Raw genomic sequence first — 15,120 nt, 5'->3', positions numbered from 1 at the left:
GGATATTCCATATGAGTATTTTCATTCTGTCTGTACACAATGTGGAAGAGGGAGTAATGAATATTCAAAATGGAAGCCGTACCTCCGGGCAGCAGGAGAGGAAGGGCTTAATGTAGATGTTTGAGTCGTGCACTTTGAGATTGTGATCCCCAAGACCTCTGGTGACTCCAATGGTCGCCAACACACGAGCCTGAAAAAGATCAGAGGCATGTTAGGCACAAGAACCAACATCAAAAGTGTTCCTGTTTCAGCTTCTCCCATAGAGCACTTCCTATTTTTGTTCATCGCAGTTCCTCCAGTCTAAATCTGCTCTGGTGGATTGAATTTTGACTTTTTTATATATACTTTACTTAACAGAAAGACATAAGGGAAGTCGTCGAGGGTATTTTGAGATGATTATAACTGGAGATTTATTTTTTTGCAGCCTTGGCCTTAATTTCTATTGGAAAATGGCAGAGTCACTATGACAAATTCCAACTGGGCAAGACAAATGAGCAGTCGGAAGATCAGACTATAGCCAACAGCTTTGGCCAGATTATTATTAAACCATTTCATTTTGGAGGTAAGCCTGCGAATGAGCGAAGCCAAAATGCACGACAAAACTCTGTGCGCCAAACTACAGCAAAGCAATTAAGTTGTAAAGAAGTTGAAATTGGACCAGCAAATTTGGTCTGTGAGGAAAGTTTGGGCTGTGATTTTACCGTTCCAAACGGCTTGTGTTTTTGTTGTTGTTCCCTTTTTCAGTGCAATTGTATTATTGCCGTTAGGAATGTTAGCCAAATCTACACAAACAAGACCCATTTTGTATTAAACTGTCCGAGTGTAAATAAGTAAAGTTATGGAAACCTGTCTTATATGCTGGTAAAGAACATTTTGACAGACAACATCATTTGAGCTGAAACTGCTATAGTGTTGTGTTGGTATCCAGCAGGTTTCAAACTAGAAGTGTGTGTAACTGTGAAGCAAGATATTTTTGACTGCGAGCATATACTGTATTACTGTGTATTCCTTAATCCTCCTGGGGTGAAGTTTAGACTCAGTTCAATAAAGCACTATACTGTATGACGTTGGTGAACCTTATGTGACACACATCCCTAGACAATTTCTGCATCTTCCAGTCTTGTCAGTGTCTAACTGTTGTGGCTCCAGCCCCAAGACGCCATCAAACCCATTTGTAAGCTGTAAAAAAAAATATATATATGTATATATTTTTACTGACTGAAGAGATCGCCATCACCACCGCTTCTAAAAATGGCCGTTGGCGAAAAAGGGCCAGGGAACTGGGCTAATTGAATCTACTGTACAGTGCATGACACAGGGGGCGGAAGATAAGGACAGGGGCAGAGGAGTCCGGGGGCGAACGAAGGACTGAGCCTGGATCAGTATGCAGCACAGACAGCGAGACAAAGAGAGAGAGAGACAGAGAGAGAGAGTGAGAGAGAGAGAAGGAGACAGAACGAGGGAGAGAGAGAGAAGGAGTTAGAGAGGTGGAGAGAGAAGGGAGAGCGTTTTTATTTTAAGTGGCGGCAAAGCTCCTACGGCGGAGCAGGGGAAACATCCTGGGATTAATTGTTGAGCATTGGGGCCCGGCGGGCTGCACACCGGGCTTTGAAGTGCTCTGGCGTTCCTGTCTCCCTCCTCACAAAGCCCCCGCCCCCCTCACTCTATCTATCTAGCCATCCATCTCCACGCCTGCACTTCAAAGGGAGAGGACGCGATGTGGGCACAGCCAACTGCGCAAAGGGCTAAACCCTGAGCGCGGGTTTGCAGGCAGAGAGCACGGTGGGGTGACAGCTGCCCCAGTCATCAGTCAAACATAAATCCACTGTCTGTCTGCCTGTCTGTCTGCCTGTCTGTGTTAAATAGAAAACCACGGAGAAGGCCACAGTGAGAAGATATTCAGATCTATCTATCGTGTTTCCTATCTGACCTTTTCAATGCAACAAGGACACGGGGCTGCACACACGGCCATATGCATCACGAGGGATAGGGGGAAATGTCATGAACAATGCGCTGAGCTTTTGCCCTTTTATGTTATGTGACGAGACAAAAAGACTTGATTTCTCCAGCGAGTCGGGTGTTTTAGTGGCGTTATACATTCCAATTAACTTATGTCACTTTTTGATCACCTTTTTCCTCTGTCTTTCATCACATTTTCATCATATAGGTTGGAATTTGATACAGTAATATCGTATCCCTCTGTATTCAAAAAAGGTAATGGAATTTCTGTAAATACCGCTATTAATTTGTGCATGTTTCTAATAAATGCCTTAACATTGTGTGGTGCATGTCCAGCAGCAGCACGACCAATGGCTGTGTTTGAAGATGCTCTAAAAGTGATGACAGAACTCTTTAAATGATGGAGGTCTAATTTAACAAAGAACCTGTCAAAAGGGACAAAGCTATTTAGACACGGTAATACTCGCTATGCGTCACATGACAGCCGCTTCTCAGAAGGGATAATTAGGAAGAAAAGATGGCTAGCGCAAACAAGTTGGTTCCCCCCAAAATGCTGCTTCATTGTGTATGACATCTTAAATAGAAGAATGCAGCTAAAGTACTTAACAAGAAGGTGATTTTGTTCATTTCCTTAGTTTGGAACGGAGGTTGTATTGAGTTACTTCTGAATGTGTTTGTGTTCAAATGGTGACTGTTTTTTTTTTTAATATATTTTTTTGGCATTTTTATGCTTTATTGATAGTGTAGAGACAGAGTTGAAATGGGGCAGAGAGGGGGGTGACATGCAGAGAACGACCGCGGGCTGGAATCGAACCCGGGTCCGCTGCTGGCCGAGGCCCATGGGGGGGGACGCCCTATCAACTGAGCTAAGGACGCCCCATCAAATGGTGACTGTTCATTAAAAATTGCTATATGGCGTTGGTAACTTAATCGTAAATAGTTCAATGTAATTTTGGGGAAAGACTAAAACCAAGAGTCTACAGTTGAAGTAGAAGTAGAAGTAGGTATACACTGTGTATCGGGGTAGAATTTGGTCTAGAGGTATAAAAGCAATCTATAACATTTTGTGCCATAGCTTGGTGCAGGATGAGAACCCTTGTGTTAAACGAGGCCAGGAGGAGTGCATCTCAGCGACTGGCTCGTCCACACAGTGACAGGGTGGAGGGTGCAGAGGGGAGGAGGGGTTGACTAATGGTCGCCCTGGCCAGCTTTGATTACAGGGCCGGGGCGCACAAGGCCGTGGGAGTAACTCTGTCAGCAAAGAGCACTTCTTCTTCTTCTTACCTTCTTCCCTTCGCCGTAGATCAGGGGAAACTTTAGGTCATCGTCCTCAATGGTTTTGTACGCCCTGCACAGAGGAGAGAGAGAGAGAGGAGACTTTAATGGCTTTTTGCTTTATGGGCAGACGGGCAGCGTACACGTGCGCTGGAGATAACACTGCCTCCTCCACACCTCCCCTGCAGACCTTGCTGCCACGGCGACAGGCACGGAGAGAAAGAATATGCTAGGAGGAAAAAGAAAACAAATCTACCCAGACATCTGACAGTGAACGACGCAGAACCTTAGCATATTTCAATCCCCTTTTTTTTATCTTACCAACAGTCTCCCTAGTGACAAACAGTGAGATGTCTAAAGATGTTTGAGACACTCTTGGGTTGCTGTTGTGTGTGTGTGTGTGTGTGTGTGTGTGTGTGTGTGTCTGTGTGTGTGTGTGTGTGTGTGTGTGTGTGTGTGTGTGTGAAACTATCTAAGGTCTGGACGTAAAAGTAGCTGAATGATAGCCTGGCATTCCCAGACCTGCCACTAGGCGCTGGCAAATTAAATTTGATATCAGGGTCAGGATTTCCAGGCTAGCTGAATGATGCAAGAGTATCCACATTTACAATACCCCGCTCTCAGAGCAGTGCTTAAACTTCCCCAACTGATGAATAATTTACCATTTTCAGACCGGGAGCAGACAGAGCTGCAGTACAAGGAAGAAAGACTGTGTATAGTACTGTACGTATCCAAGACGGATCTTCAGATACACTTTTCACCTCTACAGCTTCAAACTTGCAGTGAAAAAAAAACCCCTGCACTCTTGCTATTTTCTCTTTTTTTTCAGCCATGAATAGTTTAACTTCAGAGGAATAGCTGTGTCACTATTCAGTACCAGAAACATTACAAATTTGAGGCGATTTCCAGAAGAGCTGTCAGGACAAAGTTTTCCATTCACAACTCACAACCAGGTGCTACGCATAGAACAATCTGGCTCCGCTTAAAGCCAAGAGTCCTGACCTCCATCAAATTGCATTAAAATAAAAAATTACAGGTTATTCTTTATTTTAGCCTTAGGGGCTAGAGGGAAATGAAGAAAGAAATGTTTATAGATGTCGGAAAAACAGTTTGAAAGAGAACGATGATGCTTTTGATGGTAAGAAAAAGTGTACAGAAAAAATTGCAGCTATCTAGTCTGAAAAGCTTCTTCTAACCAGCACAAAGTATTATTATTAGCACTTCTCATGTGACCCTGGCCTGCCACACACACCTTAGCCAATGTATTTCAGCTGCTGTGAAGCAGATTAGCAGCGACCGGGATGGTTTTTACATTACTGCTGGTTCCACTCAGGGAGACCATATGTTTCCACCTTAGGCGAGCGCGTATACTGCTGCACTCAGCACTTTTTGTTTTTTAACAGTGTGCAGAGCGAGAGAGGCTAGCTGAGCGAACGCAGCCCACAGAAAACATACAGCTTGCAGCCCGAGACCCTTCCACGCCAAGAGCTGTGACACCAAATAACGGCCCGTAGACAAGTTCCCTCACTAATGTTTGCGATGTTAATAGTGTGGAAAAACTTCGAAAACAGCAGTTTGATTATGTAAAAGTTTAATTGAGCAATTCAATTTCTTAATGCATTTATTTTCTTAAAGGGAAACACTATTTGTCTTACCATATTAATGCAATCTTCTTATTTAATTTGAGTATTTCACTTTCAAGAAGTGTAAGTCGCCTAAAAAAAAGCTACAGTATACACACATACACACTTTATGTCATTATTTTAAAGCAGCGTGTCTATGATGAAATCCCCCGAGCCGAGCCGGCTGTCAGGGAAACCATCCTGTCAGACGCGAGATAACAAGCGTGTGGCACAGAGAGAGAGAGAGAGAGAGAGAGAGAGAGACACACACACACACATCCTGTTAATCCTGTAAAAATACCTGCTCCTTGCTCTGGGACACAGTGTCCCAGACAAAAAAACAACAACGATTAGGATAGCTGATCTGTGGTCTTACTGTTTGACCACAACACTGAGCGCTTTAACATTCAAAAGGGCTGGTTGGACTCTCGGATATGTTTCAAGAGAGAGAGAGAGAGAGAGAGAGAGAGAGAGAGAGAGAGAGAGAGAGAGAGACTGGGGGAGGGGGTTGTATCATCCTCTCTGCAGGTGACGAGAGACGGGCAGGAGGGGAATGATGTCAGCCCCGCTCAGGGCAAAGAGGAGTCAAAGAGAAGCATTAGCAGTGTGGGCTCAGCATCCTGATCTGCCCGCCCACACACACACACACACACACACACACACACACACACACACACACACAATCATATACATTCTCTACCCACAGAAAAACCGTTGACAGACTTTGAGGTGACATTGTGGTGGCAGCCGGATAAGTCAATGACGAATTGGAGCAATTGACACTGGGTCCAAATAAAAAGAATAAGCTAGTTTCTGGCCAACCTTGATGGCCTTTTAGTAGATTGAGCAAATCTTTCAGTTACAAAGCAATGGCAGTGACCTGATCAGTCATATTGGCACAAAAAGCATCATGAAAAAGGACAGAAGCTTGAAGAGAAGCAGGGAGAGGAGGGTGGGTTAGGAGGACAACTGTATGACAGTGATGAAGTTGTGTGTGTAAGTCCCCCTCCTCTCTCATATATTGTCTATAGGACCGGGGGTGAACAGGCACCACAGATTGCGTGGGCACTAAAGAGAGACAGCTTGAGCGCCATTCATTCTCGCCTAGTATTGCCCCCCCCCCCCCCCCTGTGTGGCCTGCTGCACACCATCTATTTTATTTCTTTTCATCATCTTTACATCTCGCCAACCTTTTCCATCCAAGCCCTTCTCCTCTCATCCTTTTCGATCTTTGCACCTATCCTCTGTCTACTCCACATTTCTCTCTGTATTTGAAGCAATTGCCTTCTCATTTGTTCCATTTTAACCCCCCCCCCCCCCCCCCCCAAGTCCTCTCATACCACCCACAGCCTCTATCCCCCCCTCTGCCCTGCCGGCTGTGTTACCGTGCTGTTTGGACCGCGTTGAACATGGCCGACCGCTCCACATCCATCACTCTGAGACGTCTCGCAAACAAAACCGCCCACCAGCCTGGCACGGCGACCACCACCGTTACACAGCTCTGCCACGCCAAAAGCCAGCTCACACTCTGGTGCACGTGTCCAAGGGGTGGGGGGGTCTGTGTGTGTGTGTGTGTGTGTGTGTTTGGGGGGTGGGGAGGGGGGGTGCAGACAGAGAACGGGGTGGGCTGCGGACCTGTATGCCTTCATTATAGCGCGGCCTTGATCATGGATGCCTTTATAGGAATCCGATGACAGGCTATACACCCACACTCACGCAGCAAGTGGGCACACTGGCTTCACATACAGACAGCAGAGTGTGCATATAGAGACAAAAAGCCGCAGAGCTAGAAAAAAATATATATTCTCTGTACATATAGAGAGCCTGAACTGCACTTATACAAGATGACACGGTTAAGTCACACCCACGCACATCCGAGCAATCAGCCACGCCGGCTGACTCAAGAAGACCCAGACTTAGTCAGGGTGAAAGGAGGAGCAGAACTGGGTTATGGGTAGAAGTTAGAACCTGATTAAAAATACATCACAAGCTAGTCTGTGCTGCCGAGGCGGGGAGCAGGCAGAACGACAGGCGGACATCTGCAGAATGCCTCAAAACGCAACCGCACAGAGGTGGTGTCAGACAACACACAGCTCATCTGTCCTTCTTAGTCACCTTTACCCACCACTCATACATCTGTATGCATATGTAGACATGCGCATAAGCCATACATCAGAACACTTCAACAATAAAGAACACACAGTAGATAATAATTCTACTCAATTACTTTATATTTCTAATCCAGAGAAATTTCTATGTGGAAAATTGGAATTTAAACTACCTTTATCTGACAGCCATACGCACAAACTATAATACTACTTACACAACGTAATACAAGTCCACTAAATGACTTCAGTAAAATCAGCGAGACCACAAGGTAAGAATTCTCCATTGGAAGAAAAAGTACTGCATTGAACATTGTAGCCTACTCAAGAAGAGATTTGCTTTTAAATACTGTAGCATTTAAAGAAAACATTAGTGGAGTACCTACCTATGGTGAGAGAAAATAACTTTCATTTGTAATAAAACAGGATTTTCGTATTGCCACTCTCACTAATCTGAATACTTCCTCCACCAAAAACACAGGTGACACAGGTGACACCTAAAATAACAGTTGTCATTTTTACACAATGTGAATTCAGAATGTGTCCTTGTTCGCTTTGACACTCAAATTAAAGAATGACTGAGAAGAATGCTGGTAATCGGCATGACCCTAATATGACCTCTATACCACATAAACCACTAGAACTGTGAGACTTTTGTGTTAAAAGTCCTTGTCGAAAAAATTCAATTAAATAATAAGTTAACCCCTGGACACTTCTATCTTTTCAATCTTACTTTCACATTTCCATCTCTTCGTCAGTCTCTTTTCTGTTGGCTCTCTTTCTCCTCCTCACCTCCACACATACACAATAAGAAATACCAAGGCCACTTCTTGGCCTGCTTACAGTGAAGCTTTGAAAAGATGTCTTATACTGCTGCAGAAAAACAGACATTGCTATGGTTGGCTTTTCTTTAGCATGCATTATAAGAAATCATTCAAAAGTAGATAATGTCAGACACAATCTGACGAGCAGCATTGATTCATGCATGCTTTTCTCTCGGAAAGGGATTCAAAATTGACTTGGACACAGGAAGTGTAAGGATGTATAAATTCTAACAGTATTTTCAACAACGATGTTTAGTTTTATGAGTCAGTGAGCACATTAATATCACAACATGTCGAACAAACTATTCTCGCACTGACCTCCACCTCTCTATTGCTGCTGTCGGCCTGCTGTCTAGCTGACATTCAATGCCCGTCTGATCCCTGCCCATGCCGCTCTGTTGTAGATGTCTGCCCCTATGCCCAGGCCATGTGCCATTATAGATATACGTTATTTTGCACCAACTCACCCAAGCCTCTACTCAAAAAGTAAGGCCATTTCCCAAAGTATTATTATTGTGTTTCGTTTGTGGTTTCAAACATATACAGTCAATGGTTCAAACCAGAGCTGCTGAAAAATTGGACTGTTGGCTGCGCTCCCCCTTCGATTTTCGGTGGTACTGCAACATTCGATCCGTTTGGTCCATATCCGCAAGCTTGCTAGATAATGTGCAGAAATACGAAATACGGACTACATGTATGCAGAGTACGGACAGAAGTCTGTATGAGTTTCTTACATAGAGCATAAATGAGCGTTTACTCAAGGATTGCATATGACAATAAGAGTTTTCAATCCAATAAGTGAATCAGTCTAAAACTCAATGAATGAGTCAACCCACCATCCTGACATGGTGAAGTCCCGGTACAGCATCCTCTTGCCCACCTCCTTTCTCTGGACTCTCCTCGGGAACTCCAGATGTGTAAACTCGTTCCCTAATAAGTGGGGCTGCATGTAGGCCTTTGAAAGGAGGAGAAAAGGAAACAGAAGAAAAGAAGAACATTGACACATGCCCAGGGGATCGGAAAAAACAATTCCACAGTCTATTAAGATGGCAAAGAGAGCAGGCAGTATAAAAAGAGACAGAGCTAAGCATAGCCGCTGTCTCAACGGGAGGGAGGGTGGGGGGAGGTCAGCTCAGCTCTCTGGTAATATCTGACAGCTGTGCTACCAAGAAAAGGAGGTGAGAAAGGTTTCTTCCAATTCTTACCAGGAACTGCAGTCGCTGTCTCTCTGACTCCGGTGTGAACTCTGTCGACATGGGGATGACCTCACCGGCCTGGATAATGATAGCTCTAAAGGGGAGAGAGGGGCAGACAAAACAAAAAAAAGTACCTTGTTTATTACAGCTAGAAAATACCCTGCTGGGCTGCAGGGCAGGAGAAGGTTAGCAACCGAGAAAAGCAAAGGTACACTCATGTTGTGTTTGTATACGAGGCTGTGTCATCACCTGCTGTCCCCGGCGTTCCCCACGTAGAGCTTCCCGAGCAAATAGACAACGGCCAGAGCAGTGCAGCCACCTGAGATGTTGTAGACCTGCTTCTCCTTTTCTATCTGCACATCCTGTATACACACAGACAGACAGACACACACACACACACACACACACAAGCAAATTAATCTTCTGATGAGAGTGCAAAAATCATCACAGCTTTCAATAACTTTTTTCCTATCTTGCATTGGCAACATTAAGCACTTGAGCGACTACCTGATACTCTGTGCAAAAGGTTTGGCTTAGTTGGACTTATAACAAACCATAATGCTTCATCATTAAAAATGAATGAATAAAAAGTGGAGTCATACGAACATTTCTCTTTCAACTCTCAAGACAGGACTGAGAAATATGTGGTGAAATCGGCAGATTACTTGCAATACATTGCTACTGTGGACAGATTGCTCTATTGTTATTCGTTTTGTTTTAATTTATTTATTTTTATTATTACAAGGGGACGTATACGTACAGACGTCCGTTGAACTGTTGACTAGAATGTTACAACGTTGTACGAAAACTCAATAAAATACTAATTACATAAAATAGTTCATTCATCAATAGCACCATTCGTCAAGCAGCAATAACATGGAATGGCCAAAGGGGAAAGAAAGGCAGATAGGGGAGAAAGTTTGGAGAGCCCGCTGGTTATTACACCAGTTAATTAGCCCAGATGAATTTGTTGCTAATTTAACCAAAAAAGGAATTAGTATTTGAAGAAAAAAAAAACGCCAAGCTATCAGTTCATTAATTAGAAGAATAATTAACCTGTCAGGGAATTAATCAAAACGCTAACATAAATTTGAGCCTAGCTGCTCACACTTGGTTTAACCCATTCCTGTTCTTCGCTTGCTATTGTTGGTTTGCGGCTAACGGCTCCTCTGGGACCTTTAATCTGCAAACAGAAGCAGGAAGTTATCCCGGGAAATATGGATGACCTCTGTGGCGCCTCCTACGCATCCCTCCGTCAACATCAACAGATTGAGTGAGATGAAAAATGTTTTGCAACCAGGCCATCCATAACATGTTTTCCCCTGAGGGATGTTAGTTACCCCAACTGAAGCATTTCACCTTCTGCTCCGCCACTGACGACCTCCATCTGATTACAACTGTGTGTGTGTGTGTGTGTGTGTGTGTGTGTGTGTGTGCGGGAGAGTGTGTTACAGCACAGTAAGTGTCTGTGTATGTTGTTTCTTTGACAGGAGACAACAGTGTGTTGCAGTGTACCTGGTACCGTTTGCATAAATATGTTTTAGTGTCTGGAGGCTGAGATGGACGGTCTGAATTAGAGCGTGAGTATGTGTATGCAGTTTTGCATGTCTGCTTTTGTGTGACAGGATATGGTGTTTAACTCTTGCGCAGTTTTTGTGTATGAGACAGAATTTATGTGTGTTTTGATGCCTTCTCAAAACAAACACACAAATACACACACACAAGGCATGACTGAATATAAAGGATGGATACGTGTATCCGTCTATGCATATGTATATGTATGTGTATGTGAGTGAGTGAGTGAGTGAGTGAGTGAGTGAGTGAGTGAGTGAGTGAGTGAGTGAGTGAGTGAGTGAGTGAGTGTGTGTGTTTGGAAGCGTATACAACCGTGTCCTTCCTCCTGAATGAATTATGAATCCATAGCAAGCCATATATCCTCGCTGTATTCAAAGCCTCTTGCTGCAGGCAAAGTCTTTAATAATGAAAATGTATAAACATCTACCATTTCTCCTCTCCGCATCCGCCAGGAAGAATCTAACAATTGTGCTAAAATAACCAGCGTGCAGAGAGAGAGAGAGAGAGAGAGAGAGAGAGAGAGAGAGAGAGAGAGAGAGAGAGAGAGAGAGAGAGAGAGAGAGAGAGAGAGAGAGAGAGAGAGAGAGAGAGAGAGAGAGAGAGAGAGAGAGAGAGAGAGAGAGAGAGAGAGAGAGAGAGTGATGCAATGCCCAAAAATACAAATCCCATTCTGTCAGACACCATAAATAATATTCTACTGCAAAAACAGTTTCTACACTTCTCAAAATCTAGTAGCAGTAATACAATATCTGATCTGCCAAGAAGCAATTTTCAAATTCAAAAAAGTCAGAGGACCACCAAACAACACTATAGAGTTAAGTGTCTGACAGTATATAGTCCTACACATATTCACAGATCTCGCCCCATAAAAACCACTTTAACTAGTGTCTCGATGGTGTGAAAGCTTCAGTAGAGCAGAACCTCAGGATAACAAAGACACACATAACCCACCTCTCATCCAAACCAACATCTTACAAAACCTTTTAGATACTCCATTTTCACAAGGTTTGGAATGAGCTCCTTTGTTCACCATAGTGTAGGTCGCAATGCCATGAGTCCATGAAGGCCAAATCTCCACAGCAACATTCAAGCAAGCTTAACTCGCCAAAGAAAGAAAAGAAGGTTGCACTTCATTGGCGAAAGTTGCTCCCTTCTCGAGGCAGAGAGTTATCAGTAAGTGAGTTTGCAGAATTAACGAGAGAGCCTAAAGCTAATAGGCCTAAATACATGGAGAGAAAAAAAGAAATACTTACAAAGAGATTAGACGTCTAAAAAGATTGAAAACTGTGATGATAGACAGTGAGACAGCTAATTAACTGTATTAATCATTTTAACTAATGAGCCAAGTCATTGGCATGTCAGCTGTTTTTGGACCTTTTGGGCAAATTTAAATTAAAAACGCATTCAACGCATTCACTCACTCACTCACATTAACCAAAACATTTCAATTAATTATCTGTAGTCATCACAGGCACTTTTTTTTATTACACCTACACAATTCAAGAGCCCCAATACACCATTTTCCCCTTTATGGTCATGAAGTATGGTAGAAAAAAATATATTAAAAGAAATTGAAAAAGTTGTTGCACACTGCCATCTACTGGTTATTATGTGAAAACACAAGGACACAGATGAATATAATTGTTTGTAATGGGATTAATCAACACAGCTCTTTATCAAGATCTTATTTACCCTTCCCAAGTGTACGCAAATGAGGCTATTAGCAACGGCTTTGTGCAGTGCAGACCTGGGTTGAGCATCACTGGAAGATATATCTGTGTCTGAGGCCAGGTGGCTGGGGTTTAACCGCGGCAGGATAACATAGATTACATTTGGTCTGTTGTTAATGACAAAAACGGCAATCTGTATACATTTAGAAAATTATTTCAATCATATTTATTTTATTGTATCCCAGGGTGGCCTCTGTGCTTGCAGTATTCTTGGGTTTTAATCCAATGTGCTCATACTAAGGACATTACCTCGCTTTGGCCTCTGTGAACTCGTGATGGGAAAATGTATGGCAACTGCTGACAAGAAATTAATCTGTTTATTCTTCATTAATGTAAATAATCGTGAATTCCAGCTCTGTCTGATATTACATTGAAGTCTATGCTTCTAAGATCCATTTCTTTGTGTGTAATTGTTTAATTTCTTTTTATTTAGGTGTATTTTATGCTGAACTTAATGTAAATCATTTGCTTGTTTGAATTAGCAGCCAGTCCTTACACTGTTCACATGGCAATTTACGATTTAGCAAATCAACTTTATTGTTTATCTTTCGATGTACAAACCGTACACAAGATCATCAGGCTACTCTTTCGCAACCCGTCGGAAAACAAAACAACAACCCTGATGTTGAAACCGAGGCCAATGACCTTTGACCTCTTCCTCCTCAAAGCCTGTCAGGCCTGCACTGTTTTGATTGGCTCTGGTTGTTGAGCTCTGGGCCTCTGCATGAGTCAAGACTCCAACATCCACTTACAGCACAGCCAGATGGCCAGTGTGTGAGCGGCTGCAGCAAGAAAGGAAAAGTACTTCACTTCTCCAGGCTCTGAGGCTGTTTGCTGATTGAGTGACTGGCACCATATGCCTCCAGTGTGACAGACAGTCATGCATTATGAATTTGGAAATGTATTAGTGTTTAATGCACAAAAGATATCATTTCAATATACAAATGATATATTTTTGATTGATTTTTGCCTAATGTTAATGGTGCTTGTTCTTTGTTTTCTTAGAAGCTTGATACAATATGACGTTAATTTGAGTATGTGGGAGGATTACTATGAATATACAGTATCTCACAAAAGTGAGTACACCCCTTACATTTCTTCACATTTTTCATTATATCTTTCCATGGGACAACACTGAAGAAATGACACTTTGATACAATGTAAAGTAGTCAGTGTACAGCTTGTATAACAGTGTAAATTTACTGTCCCCTCAAAATAACTCGACACACAGCCATTAATGTCTAAACTGCTGGCAACAAAAGTGAGTACACCCCTTAGAAAAAATTTACAAATCGGGCCCAAAGTGTAAATATTTTGTGTGGCCACCATTATTTTCCAGCACTGCCTTAACCCTCTTGGGCATGTAGTTCACTAGAGCTTCACAGGTTGCAACTGGAACCCTCTTCCACCCATTTATGACAGCATCACAGAGCTGGTGGATATTAAAGACCTTGCGCTCCTCCACCTTCTGTTTGAGGATGCCCCAAAGATGCTCAATAGGGTTTAGGTCTGGAGACATGCTTGGCCAGGCCATAACCTTTACCCTCAGCTTTTTTAGCAAGCCACTGGTCGTCTTGGAGGTGTGTTTGGGGTCGTTATCATGTTGCAATACCACCCTGCGGCCCAGTTTACGAAGGTTGAGTGCACGTGGTCAGCGTCGTACACAGAGGTTGGCTTTGGAAAATAGACGTATGAGTGCTGCCAGCATTGCTGAAGGGCTTGAAGGGGTGGGGGGTCAACCTGTCAGTGCTCAGACCATACGCCGCACTCTGCATCATACTGGTCTGCATGGCTGTCATCCCAGAAGGAAGCCTATTCTAAAGATGATGCACAAGAAACCCCACAAAAAGTTTTGCTGAAGACAAACAGACTACGGCTTACTTACTTAACAGACATGGATTACTGCAACCATGTCCTGTGGTCTGATGAGACCAAAATACATTTATTTGGTTCAGATGGTGTTAAGAGTGTGGAGCGGCAACCAGGTGAGGAGTACAAAGACAAGTGTGTCTTGCCTAGAGTCAAGCATGGTGTTTGGAGTGTCATGGTCTTGGGCTGCATGAGTGCTGCCAGCACTGGGGATCTACAGTTCATTGAATTCTAACATGTACTGTGACATACTGAAGCAGAGCATGATCCCCTCCCTTCATAAACTGGGCCGCAGGGCAGTACTGCAACATGATAACGACCCCAAACACACCTCCGAACGACCACTGGCTTGCTAAAGAAGCTGAGGGTAAAGGTTATGGACTGGCCAAGCATGTCTCCAGTCTTAAACCCTATTGAGCATCTTTGGGGCATCCTCAAACGGGAGATGGAGGAGCGCAAGGACTCTAATATCCACCAGCTCCTTGATGTCGTCATGAATGGGTAGAAGAGGGTTCCAGTTGCAACCTGTGAAGCTCTAGTGAACTACATGCCCAAGAGGGTTAAGGCAGTGATAGAAAATAATGATGGCAAAACAAAATATTGACACTTTGGGCCCAATTTGGACATTTTTTCTTAGGGGTGTACTCACTTTTGTTGCCAACAGTTTAGACATTAATGGCTGTGTGTCGAGTTATTTTGAGGGGACAGTAAATTTACACTGTTATACAAGCTGTACACTGACTACTTGACATTGTATCAAAGTGTCATTTATTCAGTGTTGTCGCATGGAAAGATATAATGAAATATTTGAAGAAATGTTAGGGGTGTACTCACTTTTGTGAGATACTGTATAAGGTGATACTATAAAAAGGTGAACTGTCTGTTTAGTTGATAGGTTATTGGATTTTGCACTTGTTTATGGTGAAGAGTGGTGGTAAGACTTAATGGCTTTTTCCTACCCCTTT

At 43.2% G+C, this 15,120-nt stretch overlaps 1 protein-coding gene across 1 annotated transcript in view; it reads right to left on the bottom strand.

Moving 5' to 3' along the window:
• Nucleotides 1-15,120, bottom strand: part of ppm1h (protein phosphatase, Mg2+/Mn2+ dependent, 1H) — a 32,820-nt gene that overhangs the window by 4,555 nt on the left and 13,145 nt on the right. Inside the window, exons 4-8 of the mRNA XM_080027436.1 lie at nt 9,231-9,343; nt 8,991-9,075; nt 8,622-8,740; nt 3,244-3,307; nt 83-190 (exon numbers count right to left, since the gene is read on the bottom strand). Of these exons, the coding sequence (XP_079883562.1) occupies nt 83-190; nt 3,244-3,307; nt 8,622-8,740; nt 8,991-9,075; nt 9,231-9,343 (489 nt within the window). The remainder of the gene's footprint in view (nt 1-82; nt 191-3,243; nt 3,308-8,621; nt 8,741-8,990; nt 9,076-9,230; nt 9,344-15,120) is intronic.

Source organism: Ammodytes marinus, assembly GCF_949987685.1.
Source record: "Ammodytes marinus genome assembly, chromosome: 5".
NCBI lineage: Eukaryota > Metazoa > Chordata > Actinopteri > Uranoscopiformes > Ammodytidae > Ammodytes > Ammodytes marinus.
The sequence above is the reverse complement of the archived record's forward strand: the minus strand, read 5'-3'. Positions and strand labels throughout refer to the sequence as shown.